The 24,881-nt window shown below is 43.9% G+C and overlaps 1 protein-coding gene across 3 annotated transcripts in view; it reads right to left on the bottom strand.

The window, feature by feature from the left end:
* Positions 1–1,868: 1,868 nt before the first annotated feature.
* The window catches only part of CUNH2orf42 (chromosome unknown C2orf42 homolog), a 33,470-nt gene continuing 10,457 nt past the window's right edge, over positions 1,869–24,881 (bottom strand). For all 3 annotated transcript variants that reach the window (XM_040737184.1, XM_040737186.1, XM_040737185.1), the window contains 7 exons: positions 24,145–24,255; positions 21,335–21,439; positions 17,140–17,244; positions 13,232–13,339; positions 8,720–8,820; positions 4,890–5,052; positions 1,869–2,288 (listed from right to left, as the gene is read on the bottom strand). In XM_040737184.1, the coding sequence (XP_040593118.1) occupies positions 2,080–2,288; positions 4,890–5,052; positions 8,720–8,820; positions 13,232–13,339; positions 17,140–17,244; positions 21,335–21,439; positions 24,145–24,255 (902 nt within the window). In that variant the 3' untranslated portion in view covers positions 1,869–2,079. The remainder of the gene's footprint in view (positions 2,289–4,889; positions 5,053–8,719; positions 8,821–13,231; positions 13,340–17,139; positions 17,245–21,334; positions 21,440–24,144; positions 24,256–24,881) is intronic.

Genomic DNA, 24,881 nt, shown 5'->3' with positions numbered 1-24,881 from the left:
TGGCTTCATGCCCTGATTCACTTGGTTTTCTGATACGGCTTGACCGCGTCGCGCTGCGAGTCATGGGAAGTTTTGAGGACCAGGAAACATGAAGACAGGACTGTGTAGTCATGCTCAGCCTAGGAAGGAACAGAAAGTACCATCTCTGGCAATATGAGCGGTTTCCTCCGTGATGCTGTTTCTCTATGCAGACGAGGAATTGGGACTCAGACGTTGATTTTGTTACTAGTCCATTTGTAGAGTTGTTCACAGGAGCACAGGCCAGGCTGCAGCCATGGCTGCTTGGCCCCCACCTCCAAGTCGGAGCAGGGAAGGTAGGAGACAGAGGTCCCGCATCCACCTCGTCAGGAACCGACCTTGTCTTTTGAAATGTAGTCTTTCACAAGACATTTCATGCAGTGTCTGGATATCTCCTAGAGATGTGGGTCTTGGACCTTTCCCCTGGAGCTTAGAATTCAGATATACTTTCGCTTTTAAGGCAGGGTTTCACCTCAGCTGGCCTGGTACTTATCATGTGGCATTTCAGCTAAGATCCCTGAGTGAGTCCCATAAACACTGGCGTTTGATAGTCTACCGTGCAGCAACTTTTACTGTGGGAGTTGTAATACTAGAACCACTGGCCTGCCTGCCCCAATTTAAGCTCCAATGGAGATAGCCTGACAAACCTGGCCACACCCCACAGTCACAAGTTGGATTGTCCTGCATTATCTCCATAAAAACAGTTCCTTTTCTTCTTTTCCTAAGCAGGTTGGAGCTGGGTTTCTGTCATTTATATTTGGAAGAGAGCTATCAGATCTACTTTTGGTTTCCAGCTGTTGAAAGACAATGAACTGTAATGCATTCATTATCAAGGGGCTGGATTCAGCAGTTAAGAATATTGGGTACTCTTCAGAGGATCAGGGTTTTCAGAGCCTATTCCAGTTGCAGGTGCTTCAACAACCTCTTTTGATTACCCAGGGCACTAGGTACCCAAGTGGTGCTCATACACACACGCAAGCAAAATATGAGAGAGAAAAAAACTTCATAACCAATGATATTTCAGGTAGAAAATATACATAGAAATAAACTAAACATCATTTTAGTAGTGTATAAAGCCAGATCTATAGCTTCAGGAGGCTGTTTAACTTTTCGGGAAGGAGTAATGCCTACTCCAGAGAAAAATGAAGACAAAGAGAATGACGGGAGTATCAGAAGTCATGGCAGGCGTGTAGGAAATGTTTCCTCTCCTCCTAGAAAGGAAGTCCCCACTTCATCCACCATCTGCATTATGTGATGAGTGAACCCAGAACTAGATTTTGAACTTTTATTAGATGGTGTTTTTTTTGTTTGTATTTTTGAAACAGGGTTTCTCTCTAGCCTGTCCTGGAACTCTGTGTCTGCCTCCTGAGTGCTGGGATTAAGGACACTTATCACCACAACCTGGCTCTTCTTTGTTTTTTTCAAATAGGTTCTCACTATGTAGCTCTGGCTGTACTGGGACTCATGATGTATAGACCAGGTTGGCCTCAAAGCCACACAGATTGGCACTACCTCTGCCTCCTAAGTGCTCAGCTGCTCAAGATTTTGAAGGAAAAAAAGTGAATTGCGTGTTGCTGATCCCTAAGTGACTACAAAGTAAGTTCACCCAAAGGTTTCTAATTGTGAAGTCACAGCAGCAATGGTACCATTTGGAAACACTATGACACTGTACTTTATTTGTCCTCAGGATAGAGTATTGGAGCTGTCAGGCAGATCCTTTGCATTCTGTTCTGCCCAGGGCATCATTAACTTTTTCACACTGTTGGCTAAGGTCCAACGCTGCTGACTTAAGAGAGTTACAGAAAAATGAGCTGCAGGTGAATCCACGAGAATACTGACGACCCACACTGTTGTTTTAAGTGCCCAGTTTATAATGAAGACTACACAGCAGTGCCAACAGGCTACACACAGGAGTTTCTTTTACAGAGCCCACATGGATGCTCAGCAGCTGCATCTTAGCTAAGTGCAGTTCATTAGCAGGGACCATATTAAGTGCTCCTAGGATTTACAGTGGTCAGGGGTGGGGATGTGCAAACTCTGCAAAATAACTCTTGATTTTCCTCAAGGGAAAGTGATAGTGGTCAGAGGGGCCAGCTCCAAAGGCTGGTCCAGGGGTGGCCTTGGGTCTTGGTAGTCAGCCACATGTCCATTCCGGTGGTGACCATACTCAAACTTGATTCGAAGCTCACCAATCTTGGATTGTGGGAGGATGTCCGGGATCCACTCAATGATAAAGGGTGTCGGCTCCTTTTGATCTGGGGACGTGTTACCTACAGAGGGGAAAAAAGGAAGCTAATTAGTATGGTCCACGTGACTTTCATAAAGACTATTCCTTTGTTTTTGAGACAGGGTCTTACTGGAGCCCAGGATGTCCTCATACTGTGCAGTATATAATAATTCTTAGGTCTAGACTGGCTCACTGTAGTATACAATTCCTCTTTGGTCTAGACTGGGGAGATGGTTCAGTGTAAGGGCACTTGGGACACAGGCCTGGCAACCTGAATTTAATGTCCTGAACCCACATGAAGCTGGATGGAAAGAACCAGCTCAATAAAGCTGTCCTCTGAATTCCATATACGAGCTGTGGCACACACAACTCCTCCACTGTCATGCACGTGCATGCATGCACACACAGACACACTGTAACCAGAAAATTAACAATATTTGGGTTTTATTGGTATTGCAGGCTAGACTGACAGCGGGATATGAAATGAACTGACTTCCTTTTTTCAGATAAAGATGGAAGAGTTTAGCTGGGCACTGCATATGCCAGCAGCCCCAGCTCTTGGGAGGCTGAGGCATGTGGAATTGCAGTTCAAGTCCACTCTGCAGAAGGCAAACAAAACAGGAAGCCTTTCAGGAGAAAAAGTAAAAAGTTGTTAAAGCCTTTAAATAGGGGCAGAAGAGGTGGTTCTGTGATTAGCAGTGCTTGCTGCATTTGCAAAGGACCTGTTTCCAAGTAGCCACATTGGTTGGCTCTCAATCACCTTACAATGCCACCTCCGAGGGAACGAACTTCTGATGGCAACTGAACACATAAACAAATAAACCTTTAAACATATGTAAATGTAAAAAGACAAAAGACCCTAGCAGTAACGCGTTCTGTCCCCATAAGCTAAAAACATTTTATGAACTTCACTCTTCATTTTATTCCAAAACACGCAGGCTTTCTGAGCCCTATCCCTTCACTGTGTCAGCTCTCCCTTCTCACAATGGCCAGGAAAGAGCCACTCCCATGAGGCTTATGACATGGGGTTGCAAAGCTCTGTGCCTCAGGTACCGTCTGCTGTGACCTCACTTAAATGTCAGTTAAGTAGAAATACTGGAAGTTCACCAGGAAGACTACAAGTTGACTGGTAGCATCTGGGGGTTAGCATATGACAGATGGCATTGAATGGTAGGTAGAGGGCGCCCCAAGGGCTCTGTTATCAACACACTTATTCACAAATGGTAGCTGTGTGGGAATGAAGGAAGAAACCCTATCCCTCCCATTTGTGCCCAGCTGGAACTTGTGTCAAACCAGGGAATAAGCAGCCCCAATCTCTGCCCTTTTTAAAGTCACACATCTGGCTTAGTCAAAGTTTCCTTCTTTTTTTGGGAGTGGGGGGAACAGGTGATTTTGAAACATGATCTCTCTGTGTAGCCCTGGCTGTCCTGGAACTCATGCTCTGGAGACCAGGCTGGCCTTGAACTTACAGAGATCCATCTGCCTCTGCCTCCGAGTGCTGGGATTAAAGGCGTGCGCCACTACTGCGTGGAGTACAAGTTTCTTATATTAAACGTTGGCCCTCAATATTTAATATAATACAAAACATGTTTTTGGAAGGGCCATCAAGATGACTCAGCAGGTAAAGGTACTTTCCACTAAGTCAGATGCCTTGAGTTCAATGCCCAGAACCTACTGGAGTGAACTGATTCCTCTAGTCTCCACATACATGTGCACACATGTACATAAAACACATACATAAAGAAAAAACTGAAAACTAATATTGAGTGTACATTTGGAGAGTGGTATAAGATCATGGGAAAAAGCAGCTTAGGTATGAGTCCATGTTTCAGAAACTTCTGATGAAAGAATAGTCTAGCCAGACATGGTATCACACCTTTAATCTGAGCACTGGGAGGCAGAGTTAGGCAGGGTGCTCTGAGTTCAAAGCCAGCCTGGTCTCTATTAGGTCTCAAGCGTGGGAAAAATGGCTGAGGTGCCTATTTAACATATCAAACAGAACCTGGCTGCCAGGTTCCCCTAGCATCTCCTGGTTGCGACCTATTGCAGAGCATGGCCAGCATACCCACCCCTTACCTAACCTTCTCCAGCCCAGGGGCTGGGCTGCTCCTCCCTCAGGTGCCCTTCCCTATATAATCCAGCCATTTTAATTACCCAGCCCTTTTCTACCCTTTACTCTCCTGGCTCCCCCACACAGCCGAGCTCAGGGTCATGTTCACTCTGGACTCTGTCCCTGCCTCTGGTTATGCTCTCCCCTTTATCTACAATAAACCTTCTCCTCCACCATAGCTAGCAGCAATCATGCCCTTCCCTTTTTCTTCTTTTCATTCAGTCTACATGCTGAGTTTCAGACCAGTCAGGGCTACACAGTGAGACAAGTGTGGGGGGGTGGTATTTACTGAAAATAACTATGATGCTGCCGTGAGGAAGGAGGGCTGCAGGGGCTCACTGCTTCTTTCATAATCTGTTCATGGCTTGCGTATGCCAGCTGCTGTTCAGAAATCACCAGCTCCAAAGAAATGAAAGCCTTCTCTCAGGTTCTTATAAAATGAGCGCATGTTCTTTGACTGAGGAGACCCAGAGCTTCTGACAACACTGAGAACAGGTGACCCTCAAGGGCGAGATGATTCTGAGAGTCACTTACCAACTTTGAGGAAGGTTTTCAGCTCCAAAGGTCTCAGCACTGGCTGCTTCTCTACCCGTCCGTAGGTTTCCGCTATGCTCTCTACTTCCACTTTAGGGCATTTGAACAGCTCATAAGTCCCATCGCGGTTCTGAATAAAGCTACGAGTGATTTCCAGGGGCATCTGGACATGGAGACAGATAAGAAAAGGAGACATAGAAAACTTGACATAATTGCATCTTGGGTGCCATTAGGTCTCATGGGTTTTTTATCTGTTAAAAATATCAATGTTGGGCTGGAGAGATGGCTCAGAGGTTAAGAGCACTGGCTGCTCTCCCAGAGGTCCTGAGTTCAATTCCCAGCAACGTCATAGTGGCTCACAACCATCTAGAATGAGATCTGATGCCCTCTTCTGGTGTCCAGGCATACATGCAGGCAAGAACATTGTATACATAATAAATAAATCTTTAAGAAATATCAATGTTATTATTTCTGTAGTATATGTGTGTGAATGGAAATGAGGACATGACTGTGGATATGGTTGAGAAAGGTTTTATTGTAGATATGAGGGAGAGAACAGCCAGAGATATCTGTAAGAGTCCAGACTGAACCAGGCCATGGAAAGAGAATGTGGAGAGCGAGAGAAGACGAGAAAAGTAGGGGACAGGGTGCAAGGATACCAAGGAGCACATGGTAATTAAGAGAGCCAAGAGCAGAACCAAGACAGTGTGTAGTCAAGATGGCTGAGTTATATAGGAAAGAGAAGCTGGGAGAAGGGGAGCCCAGCCCCTAGGCTGGAGTTTAGCATGGAGGCGAGGTACTGAGTTAGACTTGTCCCAGGCTTGTTTGGGATCTGACAGTATGTATGTATGCTGCCCATGTGTGTGGGTACCCGAAGAAACAGAAGGAAGATTGTTGGATTGATTGTCTGGAGCTGGAGTTACAGTTATAGTTACATGGCAGTTTTGAGTGGCCATGTGGGTGCTGAGAGCTGAACCTGGGTCTCCTGGAAGCACACTCAGTGCTTTTAACCTCTGAGCCATCTCTCTAGCCCATGATACTCTTTATTTATTTATTTATTTATTTATTTATTTATTTGGTTTTTCGAGACAGGGTTTCTCTGTGGCTTTGGAGGCTATCCTGGAACTGGCTTGGTAGTCCAGGCTGGTCTTGAACTTACAGAGATCCGCCTGCCTCTGCCTCCACCTCCTGAGTGCTGGGATTAAAGGCGTGCGCCACCAACGCCCGGCGATACTCTTTATTTTAAGTGCAGGGAAATCAATAAACTTTCTTTTGTACATTCTTTTGCAGATCTTATTTTGTATTCTTTTTTTTTTTTTGGTTTTTCGAGACAGGGTTTCTCTGTGGCTTTGGAGGCTGTCCTGGAACTCGCTTGGTAGTCCAGGCTGGTCTCGAACTCACAGAGATCCACCTGCCTCTGCCTCCCGAGTGCTGGGATTAAAGGCGTGCACCACCAACACCCGGCCCACTTTTCTTTTTTTTTAAACATGGGTGCTGAGGATTTGAACTTGGGTCCTTGTGCTTGCAGAGTTAGTGCTCTCATGTACTGAGCCATCATACCCTCTCTTCTTTGGTATTTAAGTAAGTCCTGCCGTCACATCTGTGTCTTTCCTTACATCAACTGTGGTTTTCTCTCACTTGCATCTCAGGCAAAGCATGTGTGGCTGAACCCATCATATCCACACTCAGTGACTGCTGGCCCTCTATTCCCCCCACAGGCAGCATCTGTTCCTAATACTCTGTGGGCACCTGAAATTCATCTCACATCCTGGTACTTCACTGTCCTTGGGATTCAGTCACCCAACTAGAGAATGACCCTGAGCAAACCAGTGACTTCTTAGGGAAAAAACCACAGTAAATATCAGTGTCACGTGGATGGAGGATGGGCCAGACAGCAAAGGACACTCAGAAACAGGTGCCCAGGCAGCAGCCCTCTTGTCCCTCAGGTGGCCTCAGGGTCTTTGGTGCCACCCTAATGCCACTGCCAAATGTCGTCAGTGCTACTCTAGGGCTCAGACATAAACTGCAGCCACCAAAACCTTACTTCTGAACACAATGATGCTTTGCTGCTAATCTAATCTAATCTTTTTTTTTTTTTTTTTTGGTTTTCTTTTGTTTTTGGAGACAGGGTTTCTCTGTGGATTTGGAGACTGTCCTGGAACTAGCTCTTGTAGACCAGGCTGGTCTCAAACTCACAGAGATCCACCTGCCCAAGTGCTGGGACTAAAGGCATGCACCACCACCACCCGTCGCTAATCTAATCTTTTTGTGTTTGGTTTTTGAGACAGTCTCACTATGTAGTCCTAGAACTATATAGATTTCTGCCTTTGCCTTCCAAAGTACTGGAACTGTAAGTGTGAGTTACTAAGCCTGGGTAAATTAACCTTCATCTTTCATAGTCACACTATGTTGAATTTTTTTTGAAACAGTCTAATTTGTTGGAAGGGAAAAATCTGTCAAAATTTCAGATCTGTTTCAACAAAGTATTTTAAAATGTACACTGTAGGGGCTGTGCGATGGCTGAATTGGTAATGGTGACAACCTGAATTCAATCCCCTGCTACCTCTACATGTACATACACACTCCAAAGAAACAAATAAACAAATAAATCAGCAAGTAAATGTAAAAAAGAGAATAATAGGCAGCAGGTAAATTACAGTTTGGGGAGGAGAGTTTAATTACCCTGGACACAGTTACTTTACAAATATTATTGATATCTGTTCCAGTGCCAACCAGAGAATTCTAGGGTCTTAATAGATATCAGCATATCATGAATTAATTCATAAGGAAAAATCCTGTTCCCGCGTGTTTCTTTTTTGGAGACAGGGTCTCACTTGGTAGCTTGGGCTGGTTTAGAACTTACCATGTAGACCAGGCTGGCCTCTGACTCCCGAGTACTTGGATCAAAGGCATGCGCCACCAAACCCTGCTTTCTGACCCCAAAGCCAGTAGTGTCCTTTTTCATATGGTCTCATATAGCTGAGGCTGGCCTCTAACTTGATATGCAGCTGAGGATGCCTTTGAACCCTTGACTTTCCTGCTTCCATCTTAGTGCTGGGACTGAAAGTGTTACCACCACCCCTTTTTATATGGTGCTGGGTATCATACTGAAGGTCAAACTCACTGGTCCTTTAAGTTACTTTCTAAAGCATGAATACCTAGCAGCTGGACTCAGAACTATACAGACAATGTCTAAATAATCTCTTAACATATAAAAAGGAACTTTAAGAGCTGGAAAGATGCTCAGTTAGTGAAGCACTTGGCACATAAGCAGAAGGACCTGAGTTTCGGGTCTGTCTATAGAAAGTCAGGTGTGGTGGGACTTGTTTGTAATTTCAGTGCTGGAAACATAGAGACACATGGAACCTGGGCGCTCACAGGCCAGCCAGCCTAACCTACTTGGTGAGCTCAAGGCCAAAGACACTTAAATTCAAACACAAGGTAGGACAGGAGACAGGTAGGTCCCTGGGGCTTGCTGGGCAACTAGTCTGACTGAATTGGTTGAGCTTCAAGGCAATGAAAGACCATGTCTCTTGCCAGGTGGTAGTGGCGCACAACTTGAATCCCAGCACAGGGAAACCGGATCTTGAAAAAACAATTAAAAAAAAAGGAAGAAAAAGAAAAGAAAGACACCTAACGTCCCAGGACAGCACCTTTATCCTCCACATCCACAAATGTGCATGTGAACCTATACGCACGCACGCGCGCGCGCGCACACACACACACACACAGACAGACAGGCAGACACACACACACACACACACACACACACACACACACACACACACACACACACACACACGCGCGGCTCCTGAGGAAAAAACTCTTACCTCTGGGGTGTCTAAAATTTGTTTAACTTGCAGAATATTAGTGATATGCCAGGTGTACTTGGAAAAGGTTCCCAGTGGCAAGGCATCTTTGCGAACAAAAGCTGAAATGAAAAGGAAGGACAAACTTCAATACCAGACAGCAACATCCTCTCAGTGTACTTACTGCTCAGTGCCTCTCTCACTGTAGTACAGCCATTCTCACAGATCTGAAGATCTACTTGTTCTGCAGGTGGGTGACACTTTGGCAGATACTGACCAACCATAAGGACCTCCACTACAGAAGTCTCTGAGGCTTCTTCAACATGCTCACTTTTAGACCTTAGGAACCTGTTCACAGTTTCTTTTCTGTAGTGCGAGGATGAACACAGGCCTCTGCACTACTGTTCCTACATCTAGTACAGCTATGTGTATGGGACTCCATTCTGCAAACCTCTTACGTGAGATATAATGGGTCAAACCACAGTCCTTTAAGGAGTCACACATGACTGCCTACCCACCACCTGCACGTGGGATCAAAGCGGCTCCACCAGAGGGCCCACAGCACAGCTGAGGGATTAACATGACTGGATGTGAGGCCTCTGGTTTGAGGACATTAAAATCAGACAGATAAGCTATGAGGATGAAGGTCTTTGGGCCTCAATATATCGTGAATTCACAGCTTGCACTATTCAAAATGGACTTACTGAATAACAACTTGCTGTCTGGTTGTAATCACTTTTGGCTATTGGCTACCTGGTGGTTCTTTCTCCCCCATGTTTTCTCTTTTTTTTTTAAATTAATTAATTAATTAATTTGCTTTTTTTGAGACAGAGTTTCTTTGTGGCTTTGGATGTTTTCCTGGAACTCCCTCTGTAGACCAGGCTGGTCTCGAACTCACAGAGGTCCGCCTGCCTCTGCCTCCCGAGTGCTGGGATTAAAGGCATCACCATCACTGCTCAGCCCCTCTATTTTTTTTTTTTTGTTGTTGTTGTTTTTACGAGACAGGGTTTCTCTGTATTGTTTTGGAGGCTGTTGGTCCAGCCTGGCCTCGAACTCAGAGAGATCTGCCTGCCTCTGCCTCCTGAGTGCTGGGATTAAAGGCGTGCGCCACCATCACCTGGCCAGCCCCTCTATTTTTAAAAAGTTACTCTAAAAATAAACTACCCCGTTTTCAAAGCTTAGGAGTGTTTTTTAAAATTTTGTGGTGTTTAATCTTTTGTTTGTAGTTTTTTGTTTGTTTGTTTGTTTTTCGAGACAGGGTTTCTCTCTGTAGCTTTGGAGCCTGTCCTGGAATTTGGTCTGTAGACCAGGCTGGCCTCTAACTCACAGAGATCTGCCTGCCTCTGCCTCCTGAGTGCTGGGATTAAAGCTGTGTGCCATCACAACCTGGCTTGTTGGTGACTTTTGAGATATGGTTTCCCTATGTATTCTTGACTATCTTGTAACTCATTATGTAAATCAGGTTGGCCTCACTCTCCTGGAGATCTACCTGCATCTGTCTTTTAAGTGCTGAGATTAAAAGCAAGTGCCATCATGCCGGGCATAGGGAATGGCACTATTAGAAGGTGTGGCCCTGTTGGAGAAAGTGTGTGACTGTAGGTGCAGGCTTGGAGGTCTCCTATGCTCAAGCTAAACCAGTGTGGACACAGACTCCTTCTGCCACCTGTGGTTCAAGATGTAGAACTCTCAGCCAGGGCTGGAGAGATGGCTCAGAGGCTAAGAGCACTGACTGTTCTTTTAGAGGTCCTGAGTTCAATTCCCAGCAACCACAAGGAGGCTAACAATCATATATAATGAGATCTGGTCCCCTCTTCTGGTGTGCAGGAATACATGCAAGCAGAATACTGAACACATATAAATAAATAAATAAATAAATAAATAAATAAATAAATAAATAAATAAATGAAGTAAAAAAAAAAAAAGAACTCTCAGATCCTTCTCTAACACCATGTCTGCCTGCAAATCATGTCCCACCATGATGACAATGAACTAAATTTCTGAAACTGTTAGCAAGCCCTCAATTTAACGTTTTTCTTTATAAGAGAGTGGCTGGGATCTGCCGGGCGTTGGTGGCGCACGCCTTTAATCCCAGCACTCAGGAGGCAGAGGTAGGTGGATCTCTGTGAGTTCGAGTCCAGCCTGGTCTACAGAGTAACCTACAGGACAGCCTCCAAAGCTAAAGAGAAACCCTGTATCCAAAAAAAAAAAAAAAAAAAAAAATCAGGGCTGTTGATCTGATAAATCTGACTGTGAGGTTCATAGGCCTCTGGAATTGGTTTGTTGGAAGAATATGGAAGAATTTGGCTCTGTGGGCTACAGAAGTCCTAGAGAGTTATAGTAGTGCTCAATGGGCCATTCTGGTGAGGAGTGTGGGAGACCAGAGTGCCAACATACGTCTGGCTCATGCTTTCAGAGGAATGAGGACTTTGTCAGGAACTAGGTCAGTTAGGCATTCATGTTATATTCAAGCAAAGAAACTGGCTACATTTTGCCTGTGTCCTGAGAGCTTGAGTGAGGCTGGATTCAAAAGGAATGGATTACTAGTTAATGCAAGACAGGATGGCAATAAGACTAGACATCATGGCTTTGGCTCACTGCTTATTCAGGTCCCCAGGGAGAGAGAACAAAAAAAGAGCAGAGAATATACGGAAAAATGTGCAGTTTGTCAAGAAAAAAGAGCATGAGTAAGAAGTTTAATATTAGAGACAGTGCAGGATTGAAAGCAGCTGTAACTTACGTTAGAGCCATTAAAAAGAAACATGGCACTCGGCATTGTGACAACTGGAAAGGGGTCTTGAGGGCAAGACTCCACATATCAAAGCCTCCATCTTGTGAAAGTGCAAATCCACTAGAAAGAATAGTCTAAATTGGGGATGCAATGGAAAGGGCTCTCTCAGAACAACTGCCTAGGAAGTGTTCCTCCAGAGTCAGCACACAACAGCCACTGCAACTGTGGTTGAAGGAGGCCAGGCCCATCGTAAGTTGGCAGCAATGTCCACAAAATATAGGTTTTGCAGGTATTAAAGATGAAAGATGGAAGAAGTCTTGTGCCATGGTTCTTGAGAGCCACTGAAGGCAAAGTTGGCATGGTTGGTGTTCCTGAGAGGCTACTGAGTAAAGGTAAAGCCCAATTGCAATTGAGAACCCAGGATGTGGAAGACAGCAGGATCATGGAACATTTGTGGCAGAAAGCTGCAGACATGGAGTAAAGCTGGCTCAGGAGAGTGACAACAGAGCTGGAGAGGTGGGGCTCCCCAGGCCCTTTGGAGCTCCACATGCCCAAGATGAAAGTATAGGACTAGGTGTTGCCCTGATGGGTCTTCGTCTTGCTTTGATCCAATTATTCCTTGCTATGCCTCAATGCCTCAATTCTTCCATTTTGGGGTGTGCCCAAATGGGTATGCCTCATTCCACAGGGATGCTTATTCTGTTATTGTTCATTACATGGTTCCCATTTTATAGGTGTTCACAATTAAGACTGACCAGTCTTAGATGAGACCCACTGGAAATGATAGAGCCTATGTGAACTTACGATGTTGAACTGAATATATTTTGTATTATGAGACAGCCATGTACCCACGGGAACTAGAGATGAATGTCAAAGTTTATAGTGATGTGCTTGGTGTCAAATTACCAACAGGTGGTCTTAAGTGTTAATATTGTCACCTTGATGGTACTGAAAATCACCATGGAAACAAACCTCTGAGTATGCTTTTCAGGGAGTTATAGATTAACAGAGGTGGGAAGACCACATCTAAATCGAATGGTACCACTCTATGGGTTAGTCCTAGAGAGAATGAACAGGAGAGAGCAAGCAGAGAACCAGTGTTCATGTTTCTCTTTCTGGTGGATGCCATGTGACCAGCTATCTCCTCCTGCTGCATGAATTCCTCATCAAGACTGAGCCAAAATAAACCTCTCTCTCACTTTTCTTTATTTTGGTCTTTCAAGACAGGGTTTCTCTTCAGAACTTGTCCTGGAACTCACTCTGTAGACCAGGCTGGCCTTCAACTAACAGAGATTCGCCTGCCTCTGCCTGGAGTCTTGGGATTAAAGGCGTGTGCCACCAACGCCCAGCAGAATACTACTGGAACTGCTTCCTCCAGACCAAAGTTTTTGGAAAGGTCCCCCCTGGAGTTCTGTTAGTTTGACACAAAATGCTCTCAAAGATGCTGGGAAGCAATCGTGTCTGAGAGAGTGGAATTCCAGTTCCATTTGCATACCGATGACATATTTATGACTGTACCTTTAGGTTTTGGCCTCTGGGCCTTCAGATGCTTTTGTGGAAACTATTCACACCTAGAAGTATCAAACAGTCTTTGCTAGTCATTTATGAATGAATTTCCATTCATCCTCCCTGGGAACAGTATCTGTTTTTTGGAGGGTTGGTCACTGTTCTAAGAGCTAATTCACAAAATTCATACTCCAGTAATGTACCCAGACTTGCTAACCCTGAAAGTCCCATGTAGATTTTTCCACACATAGTTCTCCAAGGTCACAATTGCTACTGCTCTTCCCAGGGAGACTCCGCACCTGTGGTGGAGTTGGGGAGCCGCTTTTTTGCACTTCCTATGGATATTCTCTGTTGCAAGGCATCGAAAAAGGACTGAGGGATGTGGAACACGAGGGGTTCTGGTTTGCCTGCAGAAAAAAGAAGGATGTCATTTAAAGAAACCTGGTTGTTTTCTTGATGTGTAAGGAGAGGGAAAAGAAAAGGAATGGAGGGGCAGTAATCAAAAGCACCTGATGTGGGCTGGGGACAGTTCAGTGCGTAAGGGCGTCTACCATTAAGCCTGATAACCTGAGTTCCTGAACCTGAAACCCACATGGTGGAGAGAACCAACTCCTGCAAGCCGTCTTCTGACTGACACATTGGCATGACATGAACGTGCCCCTCTCCCCACAAAATTGGGTGTAATAATCTTACAGAACTGTGGCTCACCTGAATTCACCGGAGAGAAAGACTTTCGTTTTGTTTTTGAGACAGGGTTTCTCTGCATAGCTCTGGCTATCCTAGAACTTGTTTTGTAGACCAGGCTGGCCTCAAACTCTCAGAGACACACCTGCCTCTGCCTCTGCCTCCAGAGTGCTGGGATTAAAAGCATGTGCCACCACACCTGGCTGAGAAAGCCATTTTTTAGACATGGTCTCACTCTATAGTACAGGCACAATTTGAATTTACTCACTATGTAGATCAGGCTGACCTCAAACCTGTAGTGAACCTCCTTTCTCTGTCCCATGAGTACTAGAATTACAGGGTGTGCCACCACACCTGGTGCTGAGAGAAAGACTCCAGTTGACTTGAAGAGTTAGTACATCAGTTAAGAGCACTTGCTGCTCTTGCAGAAGATCCAGGTTTGGTTCCTAGCACTCATATGGTGGCTCACAGTCATCCATAACTCCAGTTTCAGGGAGTCTGACTACTTCATCTGACCTTCAGACACCAGGGCACGCGTGTGGTGCACATACATACATACATGTGGGCAAACTCACCATTCAAATAGATCTAAATTCTTTTCTAAAGTTAAAAAATATATTACAGTGAGTTAGGCAAGGTGGGGCACTATAATTCCAGCATTTTAGAGACTGAGGCAGGATTGTGAGTTTGCCACCACTCTGGGCTATATAGCTCTCAAAAACAAAACCCAAAAAGATAAAGAAGGGAGCTAGAGATGCGCTTCTACACTTGCTGCTCTTCCACAGGATTGGAGCTTGGTTCCTAACACCAGTGTCAGGTGGCTCACAACTATCTCTAACTCCAGATCTAGGGAGCCTGACACTGTCTCCTGGCCTCTGTGGGCAACTGCATGTGCACGCACACACGCACACCCGAACACACACACACACACACACACACACACACACACACACACACACACACACACACAGAATAAAACACATAAGCCCCAAACAAGTAAATAAAAATGAAGGATGAATTAGAATAGAAATACTTTGTACTCACTTTTGCCTTTTTTTGTTTTATCTTTTATGCTTTTTCAAGGCAAGGTTTCTCTGTGTAGCCCTGGCTGTCCTGGAACTCACAGAGATCCACCAGCCTCTGCCTCCAAGTGCTGGACTAAAGGTATGTGTCACCATCGCCTGGCTTGTCTACTTTTATTGACTGTAGAATTCGATGTCAAAACTCAGTGCTTGATGTATACAGATGTGTGTATGCGTTCATGTGTGCAGGTGCATGTATACTTGTATGCAAATGTGTAGAGGCCAGAGATGAATTTCAAGACTATATTCCTGTCTCTGTTGTCTATGTGGTTTTGCTCATTAATTTTTTTAAATTCATCTATTTATTTTACGTTTTACATTTTTTTTTGAGACAGGGTTTCTCTGTGGCTTTGGAGGCTGTCCTGGAACTCACTATGTAGATCAGGCTGGTCTCAAACTCAGAGATCCACCTGCCTCTGCCTCCTGAGTACTGGGATTAAGGGCATGCACCACCAATGCCCGGCCACATCATTAAAACATTTTTAAAGATTTATTTTATGTATATGAGTGTTTTGACTGTGTATTTATATATGCACTGTGTATATAGTTAGAAGAAGGCAGAATTGGGGATCTGGGGCTAACACATGGGTGCTGGGCAGTGAACTCAGATCCTTTGTAAGACCAGTAAGTGTTCTTAAGTGTGAAACCATCACTTTAGTCCTGAGTTTTTTTACTTTAGGGAGAGAAAGTGTGTGTGTGTGTGTGTGTGTGTGTGTGTGTGTGTGTGTGTGTGTACATGTAGGCTATGGTGCCCATGTGTGGGGTATGTGTGTTGAAGATAACTTGCAGAATTCAATTCTCTCTGTCTACTATTAAATCCCAGAGGTTAAACTCAGGTCATTAGGCTTGGCAGTAGGTAAGTCATCTCACTGTTCCTGTTCCTCCTCCCCATAACTGGAATTTTGGAGACAGGGTTTCTCATTAAGACCTGAGAGTAGCCTGGCGTTGGTGGTACATGCCTTTAATTCCAGCACTTGGGAGGCAGAGGCAGGCGGATCTCTGTGAGTTCGAGGCCAGCCTGGTCTACAAAGTGAGTTCCAGGACAGCCTCCAAAGCTACAGAGAAACCCTGTCTCGAAAAACCAAAAAAAAAAAAAAAAAAAAAAGGCCTGAGACTTGAGACTTGTCAATTAGGCTAGAGTGGCTGGCCACCCTCTTAGCATTGGGATTAACAGTTCACACCATGTAATCCAGTGTTCTAGGTGGGTTCTGGGGATCAATTAGTTCAAATGCCTCAAGAAGCATGGAGCTCTTCATCACCTGACTAATCCAGGAAGCCTACATTAGGAGCAAACACCAATGAAAGCAGCTTAAGGAAGAAAGGGCTTGTTTGAGCTCACAATGTAAGGGTATGGGTTCGTCACAGTGGGGAAGTCATGGTGGCAAGAGAGATTCTAGCTATGGACAACAGGAGTGTGAGGTGGCTGTTCCCCGTCACAACCAAAGTCAGAAAGCAGAAAGACGAATGCCGGTCCTGTGCTTCTTGTTCATAACTCAAGGGATGGCATCACTCATTGAGTTAAAATCTCTGCGTTGTCTTCCTCACACGAACTCGTGGTGTGTTTCTGGTCAAGGTGACAATGAAGAACCGCCACAGCATCCAGCTAGAATGTGCTCAAGGCAGTGGGCAAACACGAATGACTGGCTTCCATTGACTTCACGGGGTTCAGCATCACACTCTCATCCAGCCTGTGTGCCCCAGCCTTCTTTAGCCTATGTACTTGATACAACTATGCTGGTTTTCACAGTTTGGCATTCTTTGAGCCATCCTCTCCCTGATTTGATTTACAATACATCTAAAATATTGGCACCTGCCCCACAAGACACAAAGACAAAAACAAAGACCCAGGCAGACCAAGGTTTTTATCTGCTATTTTTTTCTTCTATCTCAATTCATTCTGTTGTTTCTATACTCCAATAATGATAATTATTTAACAACAATTGTTTAGTTCTTTCAATTTTGATGTCTACTTTCTTCTTCTTTTGCTTGTTTGTGTTTTCGTATACATTTACTTATTTGTGGGGGAGGAGAGGACATGTTGCCACAGTGCATATGTAGAGGTCAGAGAACAACTTGTGGGAGTTGGTTCTCTCCTTCTACCTCGTGGGCCCCGGGGGTCAAACTCATGTTGTCAGACTTGGCAGCAAATGCTTTTACCACTGAGCTATCTGGCTAGCTCATTTTTCTTCTTAGTACTGGGGACTGAACGCAGAGACTTGTGTATGCACAACACATGCTCTGACATTAAGCCATACCTGTATTCCGCTCTTCTTTAAAACAACAAAACAAGTCTCACTTTGTAACTCCGGCAACCCCCCCCCCGTACTGCCACACCCAGCCCGTCTCTTACTTTCTCGTGACTGTGCTCACTTATTGCTCCTACAAATCAGAGTGGAATTGTTGCACATCGCTTTGATGCTCCCGCCCTCCAGCACACTCACCATCAAACTGGTAGTGCATGGTTTGATGGATGCGCTCCGTGACACTCGCCAGCCAATCTTGGAAGGACAAGGTCACTTGTGCCTCATCTAACAGCTGACCACAGACTAGAAAAAGAAAAAAAAAACACATTAACTTTTTTTTTTATTAACTTTACTTTTCTTACAAATAATAATTAACTGAAGCTTGAAATAGTCAAGTAATTTATATGGGGGGAAAACATAAAAATTAGATACAGAGAAAATAAACTAAGTGAAATAGGTTCCAGGACTTTTTCTTTTTACTTATATAAAAACTATACATTTTTATGATGTCCACTGTGATAATAGGCTTGTTTTTTTAAAGATTTATTTTATGCATATGAGTGCTCTATTGACTTTATGACAAGGGGGGCATCATCCCACTAAGATGGTTGTGAACCACCATGTGGTTGCTGGGAATTGAACTTAGGGCCTCTGGAAGAGCATCCAGGGAGTGCTCTTAACCTTTGAGCCATCTTTCCAGCCCCTAGACTCTTTTGTTGTTGTTTCCAGACAGGTTTTCTATGTGTAGCTTTGTAGACCAGGCAGGCCTCCAACTCATAGAGATCTGCCTGCCTCTACCTCCCGAGTGCTGGAATTAAAGGCGTGTGCCACAAGCACCTGGCCCTAACCCCCAGACTTTAAAAAAAATATTTTTTATTTATGTGTATACAAGGGTACCTACAAATATGTATATGTATCTTGTGCATGCAGTGTCCTCTGAGACCAGCAAGACCATTGAATAACCTGAAACTGGAGTTATACGAGCTTGTGAGCTACTCAATGTAAATTCTGGGAACTGAACTTGGGTCTTCTATAAGAGTAGCAAGTGATCTTAACTGCTGAGCCATCTCTCCAGTCCCATAAAAAACATCTTAAAAAAAAATCCATTTACACTGGGCATGGTGGTATATCCCTGTAATCCTAGCACTTGTGAGATAGAGGCAGGAGAATGGTAAATTTCAGGCACACCTGGGCTATATAGCAAGTTTGAGGCCAGACTATGTTATAAGAGACCCTGTCTCAAAAGAACAAAAAGTAAATTCATTTGCAAAAATGAATGAAAGCCCTCAAGACTAACACATTTAAGACATTAACCAGAGCCAGGCGTTGGTGGCGCACGCCTTTAATCCCAGCACTCGGGAGGCAGAGGCAGGCGGATCTCTGTGAGTTCGAGACCAGGACAGCCTCCAAAGCCACAGAGAAACCCTGTCTCGAAAAACCATAAAAAAAAAAAAAAAGACATTAACCAGAGGTGGAGAGATAGCTTAGAGTTTAAGAGCATTGGCTAGTCTTCCAGAGATCCTGAGTTCAATTCCCAGCAACCCATATGGTGGCTCACAACCATCTGTAATGAGATCTGGTGCCCTCTTCTGGCCTGCAGGGATACACTATATACATACTAAATAAATAAAATCTTAAAAAAAAAAAAAGACGTTAACCACAGACTAGAAAGATGGTTTAGCAGCTGAGAACACTTGTTGACCTCAGCATTTACATCAGGTGGCTCACACTCAGTTCCAAGAGATCCCTCTTACAGAAATTACTCCCATTTCTGAGTATGCATTGTGCATTTGTATAATACAAATTCAGTAATGAAGCTATTTGTCTTCTACTAAGACTGGTACAGATGCCAGAAGTGTGATAATATGCCTATAATGATAGCATTTGGGAAGTAGAGGAAGGACAAGCAAGAGTTCAGGGCTATTCGTGGCTACACAACTAAGTGTGGTGGTGCACATCTTTAATCCCAGCACTTGGGAGGCAGAGGCAGGCGGATCTCTGTGAGTTGGAGACCAACCTGGTCTACCTAGCGAGTTCCAGGACAGCCTCCAAAACAATACAGAGAAACCCTGCCCTGTCTTGAAAAAATAAAACAAAACAAAACAAACAAAAAAAGAGCTGGAATATGTGGGGCTCAGTGTGAGTACACATGCCTAGCATGCCTGAGGTCCTGATTTAATCCTTTACAACACACACACACACACACACACACAACACACACACACACACACACACACACACACACACACACACACACACAGAGATAACTTAGAGCTTGAAAAATTCTGTTTTCCATGGGTGGTGGTGGCATATGCCTTTAATCCCAGCACTTGGGAGGCAGAGTATTAAATAACTGAGTTTGAGGTCAGCCTAACGTGGGATGTCTGTACACTGTGTGAAGGTGTATTGCTGTGATTGGTGTAATAAAGAACTGAATGGCCAGTAGCCAGGCAGGAGGTAGAGATGGGGCTCTTGGGCAGAGAGAACTCTGGGAAGAAGAAAGGTGGAGTTGCCAGTCAGGCAGGAAGAGGAAACCGGAAATACAAGACATGACAGAACATAGATTAATATAAATGGGTTAAGTAATAAGGGCTAGTTCAAGCCTAAGCTGAACACCGAGTTTTCATAATTAATAATAAGTTTCTGTGTCATTATTTGTGAGCTGTTGGCCGACAAAAAAACTTGCTGCAGCCTGGTCTACAGAGTGAATTCTAGGACAGCCCGGGCTACCCAGAGCAATTCTGTCTCAAAAAACAAAATTGTTTTCAGTAATTTTAAGGTTTTTTCTTTAAATGAATATATACAATTTTGTTATATAACTGTCTATCCTTACAGTTGTAGGGAATACAAAGCTTCCCTGGGTGTGAGAGTGTGCACCTATAACCCAAGTACTCAGGAGGCTAAGGCAGTTTGAAGGCACACTGAGCTACACAGTGAGACCCAGTCTCAAAACTTAAAACAGCAAGACAGCAAGAGTTTGTATACCTTTCACCTAGACTCCCCAGAGTAACATTTTAAAATGTACAGAATAAATACTCACTAAAGAAAATGACATGGACACAACCTAATGGCCTCTTTTGCCTTCACCAGCTTTCCATACACTTGTGAGGTGGGTGCAGACAGCTCTGCATTCCATCCTAGTTCAGCCACAGTCAAGACAAAAAACACTTCCATGGTAGAACACCTGTCTACTAACCCTGGTAAGCACTAATTCATTCTGTCTCTAGGATTATGGGCTTACTGTTGTTGTTACTATTATTATTATAATATTATTTCATCTTGAGTCTTTAAAGTATGTTCCAGGCCAGGCATGCAATCCTGCCTGGCCTGGAACTCAGTGTGCAAACCAGGTTGGCTTTTAACTGTGACGATACTTCTGTCTCTGTTTCCTGAGTACTGGGATTGCAGAAGCACACCTCTACATCTTTCCTTCTTTCTTTCTTTCCTTTCTTCTTTCCTTCTTTCTTCATTCAATGCTCAGCAGTCAGAAGCACTAGCTGCTCTTCCAAAGGAGCTGGGTTCGATCCCCAGCACGCACACTACACACTATAGCTCACAACTGTCTGTAATTCCAGTTCTTAGGGGGATCCAATAGCCCTTGTACCTGAATGCAGGTACACAGACATATATGCAGGCAAAATAACAGGTGTATATAGACCAAATAAATAATAAAATAATAAATTTAGAGATTTTTTAGGGGGATAAGGGCTTGGTCCCCAATCTTTTTTTTCTTTCCCCCCTTTTTTATTTAGAAACAATCATTTTACAAATCAATCCCCCTTTCCCTCTCCCTTCCATCCTCCCATTCCCCTACTAAGCCCCCAACCTTAGAGATTTCTTTTTTACATGGTATGTATATGCACCATATGCCTACTCAGTGCTCTTGGAGGCCAGAGAAGATGCTGAATCCCCTGGAGCTGGAATTACTTTTGAAGTTGAAGCACAAGTTCAGAACCAGCTTGGACTACATACTGAGTTACAGTTGTGAGCTGCTTGAAGTAGGTGCTGGGAATTGAACCCAGTTACTCTGAAAGAGCTTTAAACCATTGAGCCAATCTCTTTAGCACTAAGATTGTTTTATTTTTGTGTGTATGTGTTTATCCAAGACTAGAAGACATATCCCTTGGAGCTGGAGTTACAGGTGTTTGTGAACTGCTCAAGACAGTGCTGGGATCCAAACTCATGACAGAACAGCAAATACTCTTTCAACTGTTGGGCCATCTTCCCAGCCTAACATAGTTTTGAGCATGATTTGATCCTCAGCTTCTGTGACTCTATCCACTGCTGTTGTTTACGTTAGTGATACAACATAAAACATTTCTTTGATTATTCCTTCAGATTACCTCTGGATGGTTTCCCACCTGTGAAGCCCTTTCTAGGAAGGGAAACTTACCCTGCCTTTTTAGTGAAGAAGCAACCACAGGCTTTTTCAGGGCACTCTTCCTTACAATGCTGTTTACTGTGTCTTGCGGCATCACTGAGCTGTTCATCTGAGCACCTAGATCACAAATAGGTTAACAGTAGTTAACAGTACTTTACACACATGCCTAGGGAATAGGATGCAACTCAGCTGGTGGAGTACATGTCTAACATGCACCAAATCCTGGATTGAGCCTCTGTGCCCCATGAGGGTGGTGGCATAAGCCTGTAATCCCAGCAATCAGGAAGTGGAGGCAGGAGAATAAAGTCAAGGTCATCCTCCACTGCAAGGCTAGCCTGGGATCTGGGAGATCTTTTTTTTTTTTTTTGGTTTTTCGAGACAGGGTTTCTCTGTATTGTTTTGAAGGCTGTCCTGGAACTCGCTCAGTAGACCAGGCTGGCCTCGAACTCACAGAGATCCGCCTGCCTCTGCCTCCCAAGTGCTAGGATTAAAGGCATGCGCCACCAACGCCCAGTTGATCTGGGAGATCTTGTCTCAAAAAAACAAAACAAAGTCAAGCAGCAGTGGCTTATGCCTTTAATCCCAGTACTCCAGAGGCAGAGGCAGGCAGCATGGTCTACAGAGATAGTTTCAGGACAGCCAGGGCTACACAGAAACCCTGTCTCAAAAAACCAAACTGCAACCAAAAACCAAACCAAACTAAAACATGACATCAGCCGGGCGTTGGTGGCATACATCTTTAATCTCAACACTGGGGAAGCAGAGGCAGGCAGATCTCTGTAGTTTAAGACCAGCCTGGTCTACAGAGCGAGTTCCAGGACAGCCTCCAAAGCCACTGAGAAACCCTGTCTCCAAAAACCAAACACCAAAAACCAAAACTAATACAGAGAAACCCTGCATCGAACCAACCAACCAACCAACCAACCAACCAACCAACCAAGCAAACAAACAAAAAACCATGATATCATTTCTACAGCCAGATATGTAATCTTAGTACTTGGGAGGCAGAGGCAGGAGAATAAGAAGTTAAAGGTCATCTCAGCTACACAGTAAGTTCAAAGTTAAGACTCAGCTATTTGAGACCCTGCCTCAAAAATGTCAGTCCCAGCCTACTACTTTCCAGTCAAAGTCTGCAGGTTAGCAAGATGGCTCAATGGAGAAAGGTACATGTTGTCAAGCCTAAAGATCTGAGTTCAATTCCTGGAACCCACACAGTGGAAGGAGAGAACCAGCCTTCACCAAAGAAAACACACACACACACACACACACACACACACACACACACACACACACACACAGAAAAAGTAATTTTATTATTACATTTTTAATTGATTTTTAATTATTTATTTTTATTTTATGTATATATAACTGTGTGAGGATGCCAGATCCCTTGGAACTGGAGTTACAGACAGTTGTGAGCTGCCATGTGGGTGCTTGGGAATTGACCCTGGGTCCTCTTCCAGAGTATCCAGTGCTCTTAACTGCTGAGCCATCAATCCAGCCCTCAACATTTTATTTATTTTTGTATGTGTGTATGTATGGGTGTGTCATGTGGCACATGTGGAGGTCAGAGGATAATTTTGGGGAGTTAATTATCTCTCTCCATCATGTGAGTCCCAGGGATTGACTCAATTACTCAGGTTTTCAGGCTTGATAGCAAGAGAAATTACACTGAGCTACCTCTCCAGCCCAGACAAAAGAATCTTAAAACAAGTCTACAAACCTGGAGCTAGAGAAATGGGTCAGCAGTTAAGAGCACTAGCTGCTCTTGCAGAGGGGCTGGGTTTAGTTCCCAGCAGCCACATGGTGGCTCATACCTCTTGATTTCAGTTCCAAGATACTCATATTCTCTGGCTTCCTCAAGTACCAGATACATACACAGTGCAAAAACATACATACATGTATGTGTATACACATGGGCAAGATATACATAAAAGTTTTAAATTCTATAAAATTATAAAAAATGATTTGATAAAATGATTTCTAAAGCATCTAAAACAAAGTCTTTGCTAATATCTAGAATAGCTTTATAGTTTCTAGAAGGAACCAGTATCAACCTTTAACCACAAAATCTTAACTTTTTCTGATGTTTATGAGAGACAGGGCCTGAAAACAGAAGTAGAATGAGGGAATTTACACACTGTTTTTACCTTTCTCATAACCATCATACTTTCTGTTGAGTTCTCCATTTTCTTCTCTATGAATAGTCTTTTTTTTTTTTTTTTTTTTTGGTTTTTTACGAGACAGGGTTTCTCTGTATTGTTTTGGAGGCTGTCGGTCCAGCCTGGCCTTGAACTCACAGAGATCCACCTGCCTCTGCCTCCCGAGTGCTGGGATTAAAGGCGTGTGCCACCACTGCCCGGCTATGAATAGTTTTTTGATATTTATTTATTTGACTTACATAGTGGAACACTCTTGTTATTTTGTTTTGGTTGGCTTATAACTTTTTAGGTAGATCAGGCTGTCCTCAAACTCAAGAGACCGACCTAGCTCTGCTGCTGGAATGGAGCACCAGGCCTGGCCCATACTTAAAAAAAATAACTTGTTCTGAACAATAGTCCTAAGCAGGGTGTTGGTGGCACACAACTTTAATCCCAGGACAGAAGGCAGAGGCAGCTGGATCTCTGTGTTTAAGGGCAGCCTGGTCTACAAAGCAAGTTATAGGACAGTCAGGGCTACACAGATAAACCTTGTCTCCAAAAACAAAAATAAAACTACAAAACAAAAAAAAAGAACAAGAGTCCTTTCTCACAATTCCTTGGAGTCAATGACAGACAAAAGACAATTTCCAAACACCAAAGAAATAAGTGAAACTGTCTCACCAGATACTTCATCCTTCTTCCTCTTCCGTGGCTTAGAGGCAGCAGATTCACAAGCTGAGACAGATGACTCTGAGTGGCAGCCTAACTGAGGGACCATTACCTCTTTAAGACCTTTAAAAAAAGTTTCTGAATTACTACTACTATCCAAGAGAAAACATGGGCCCCTAACCAAAGAAAAAGTAGCCTATAAAAATCTGACTCCAGAAAACCAAGGATAGACCAGTTGCTTAATGTAAATAAGACTCAAAGAACTCTCCCAAATACTGTGCTCTATCCAGTACACACACACACACACACACACACACACACACACACACACACACACACACACACACACACACACACACACACACACACAGCTAAATCCATCGTCTCAATAAAAATGTTCGTCTCTCTTTATGCTGGCTGGAATTTAAAGAAGGAATGCTAGCCATGAGTGGTGGCTCTGGCCTATTATCCCAGCATGTAGGAGTGTAGGAGAGGCAAGAGGATTAAATTTGAGGGCAGCTGGATTACTTTAGCAAAACACTATGTTTTATTTATTTTGAAGGGGTGTTTTTTTTCTTTTTCTTTTCTTCTTTTTTTTTTTTTTTTGGTTTTTGAGACAGGTTTGCTTTTGTTTTGAAGACAGGGTTTCTCTGTAGCTTTGGAGGCTGTCCTGGAACTAGCTCTTGTAGACCAGGCTGGTCTCAAACTCACAGAGATATGCCTGCCTCGGCCTTCTGAGTGCTGGGATT

Source organism: Mesocricetus auratus, unplaced genomic scaffold, assembly GCF_017639785.1.
Source record: "Mesocricetus auratus isolate SY011 unplaced genomic scaffold, BCM_Maur_2.0 Super-Scaffold_100676, whole genome shotgun sequence".
In the NCBI taxonomy this organism is placed as follows: Eukaryota; Metazoa; Chordata; class Mammalia; order Rodentia; family Cricetidae; genus Mesocricetus; species Mesocricetus auratus.
This window is presented reverse-complemented; position numbering and strand designations above follow the sequence as displayed.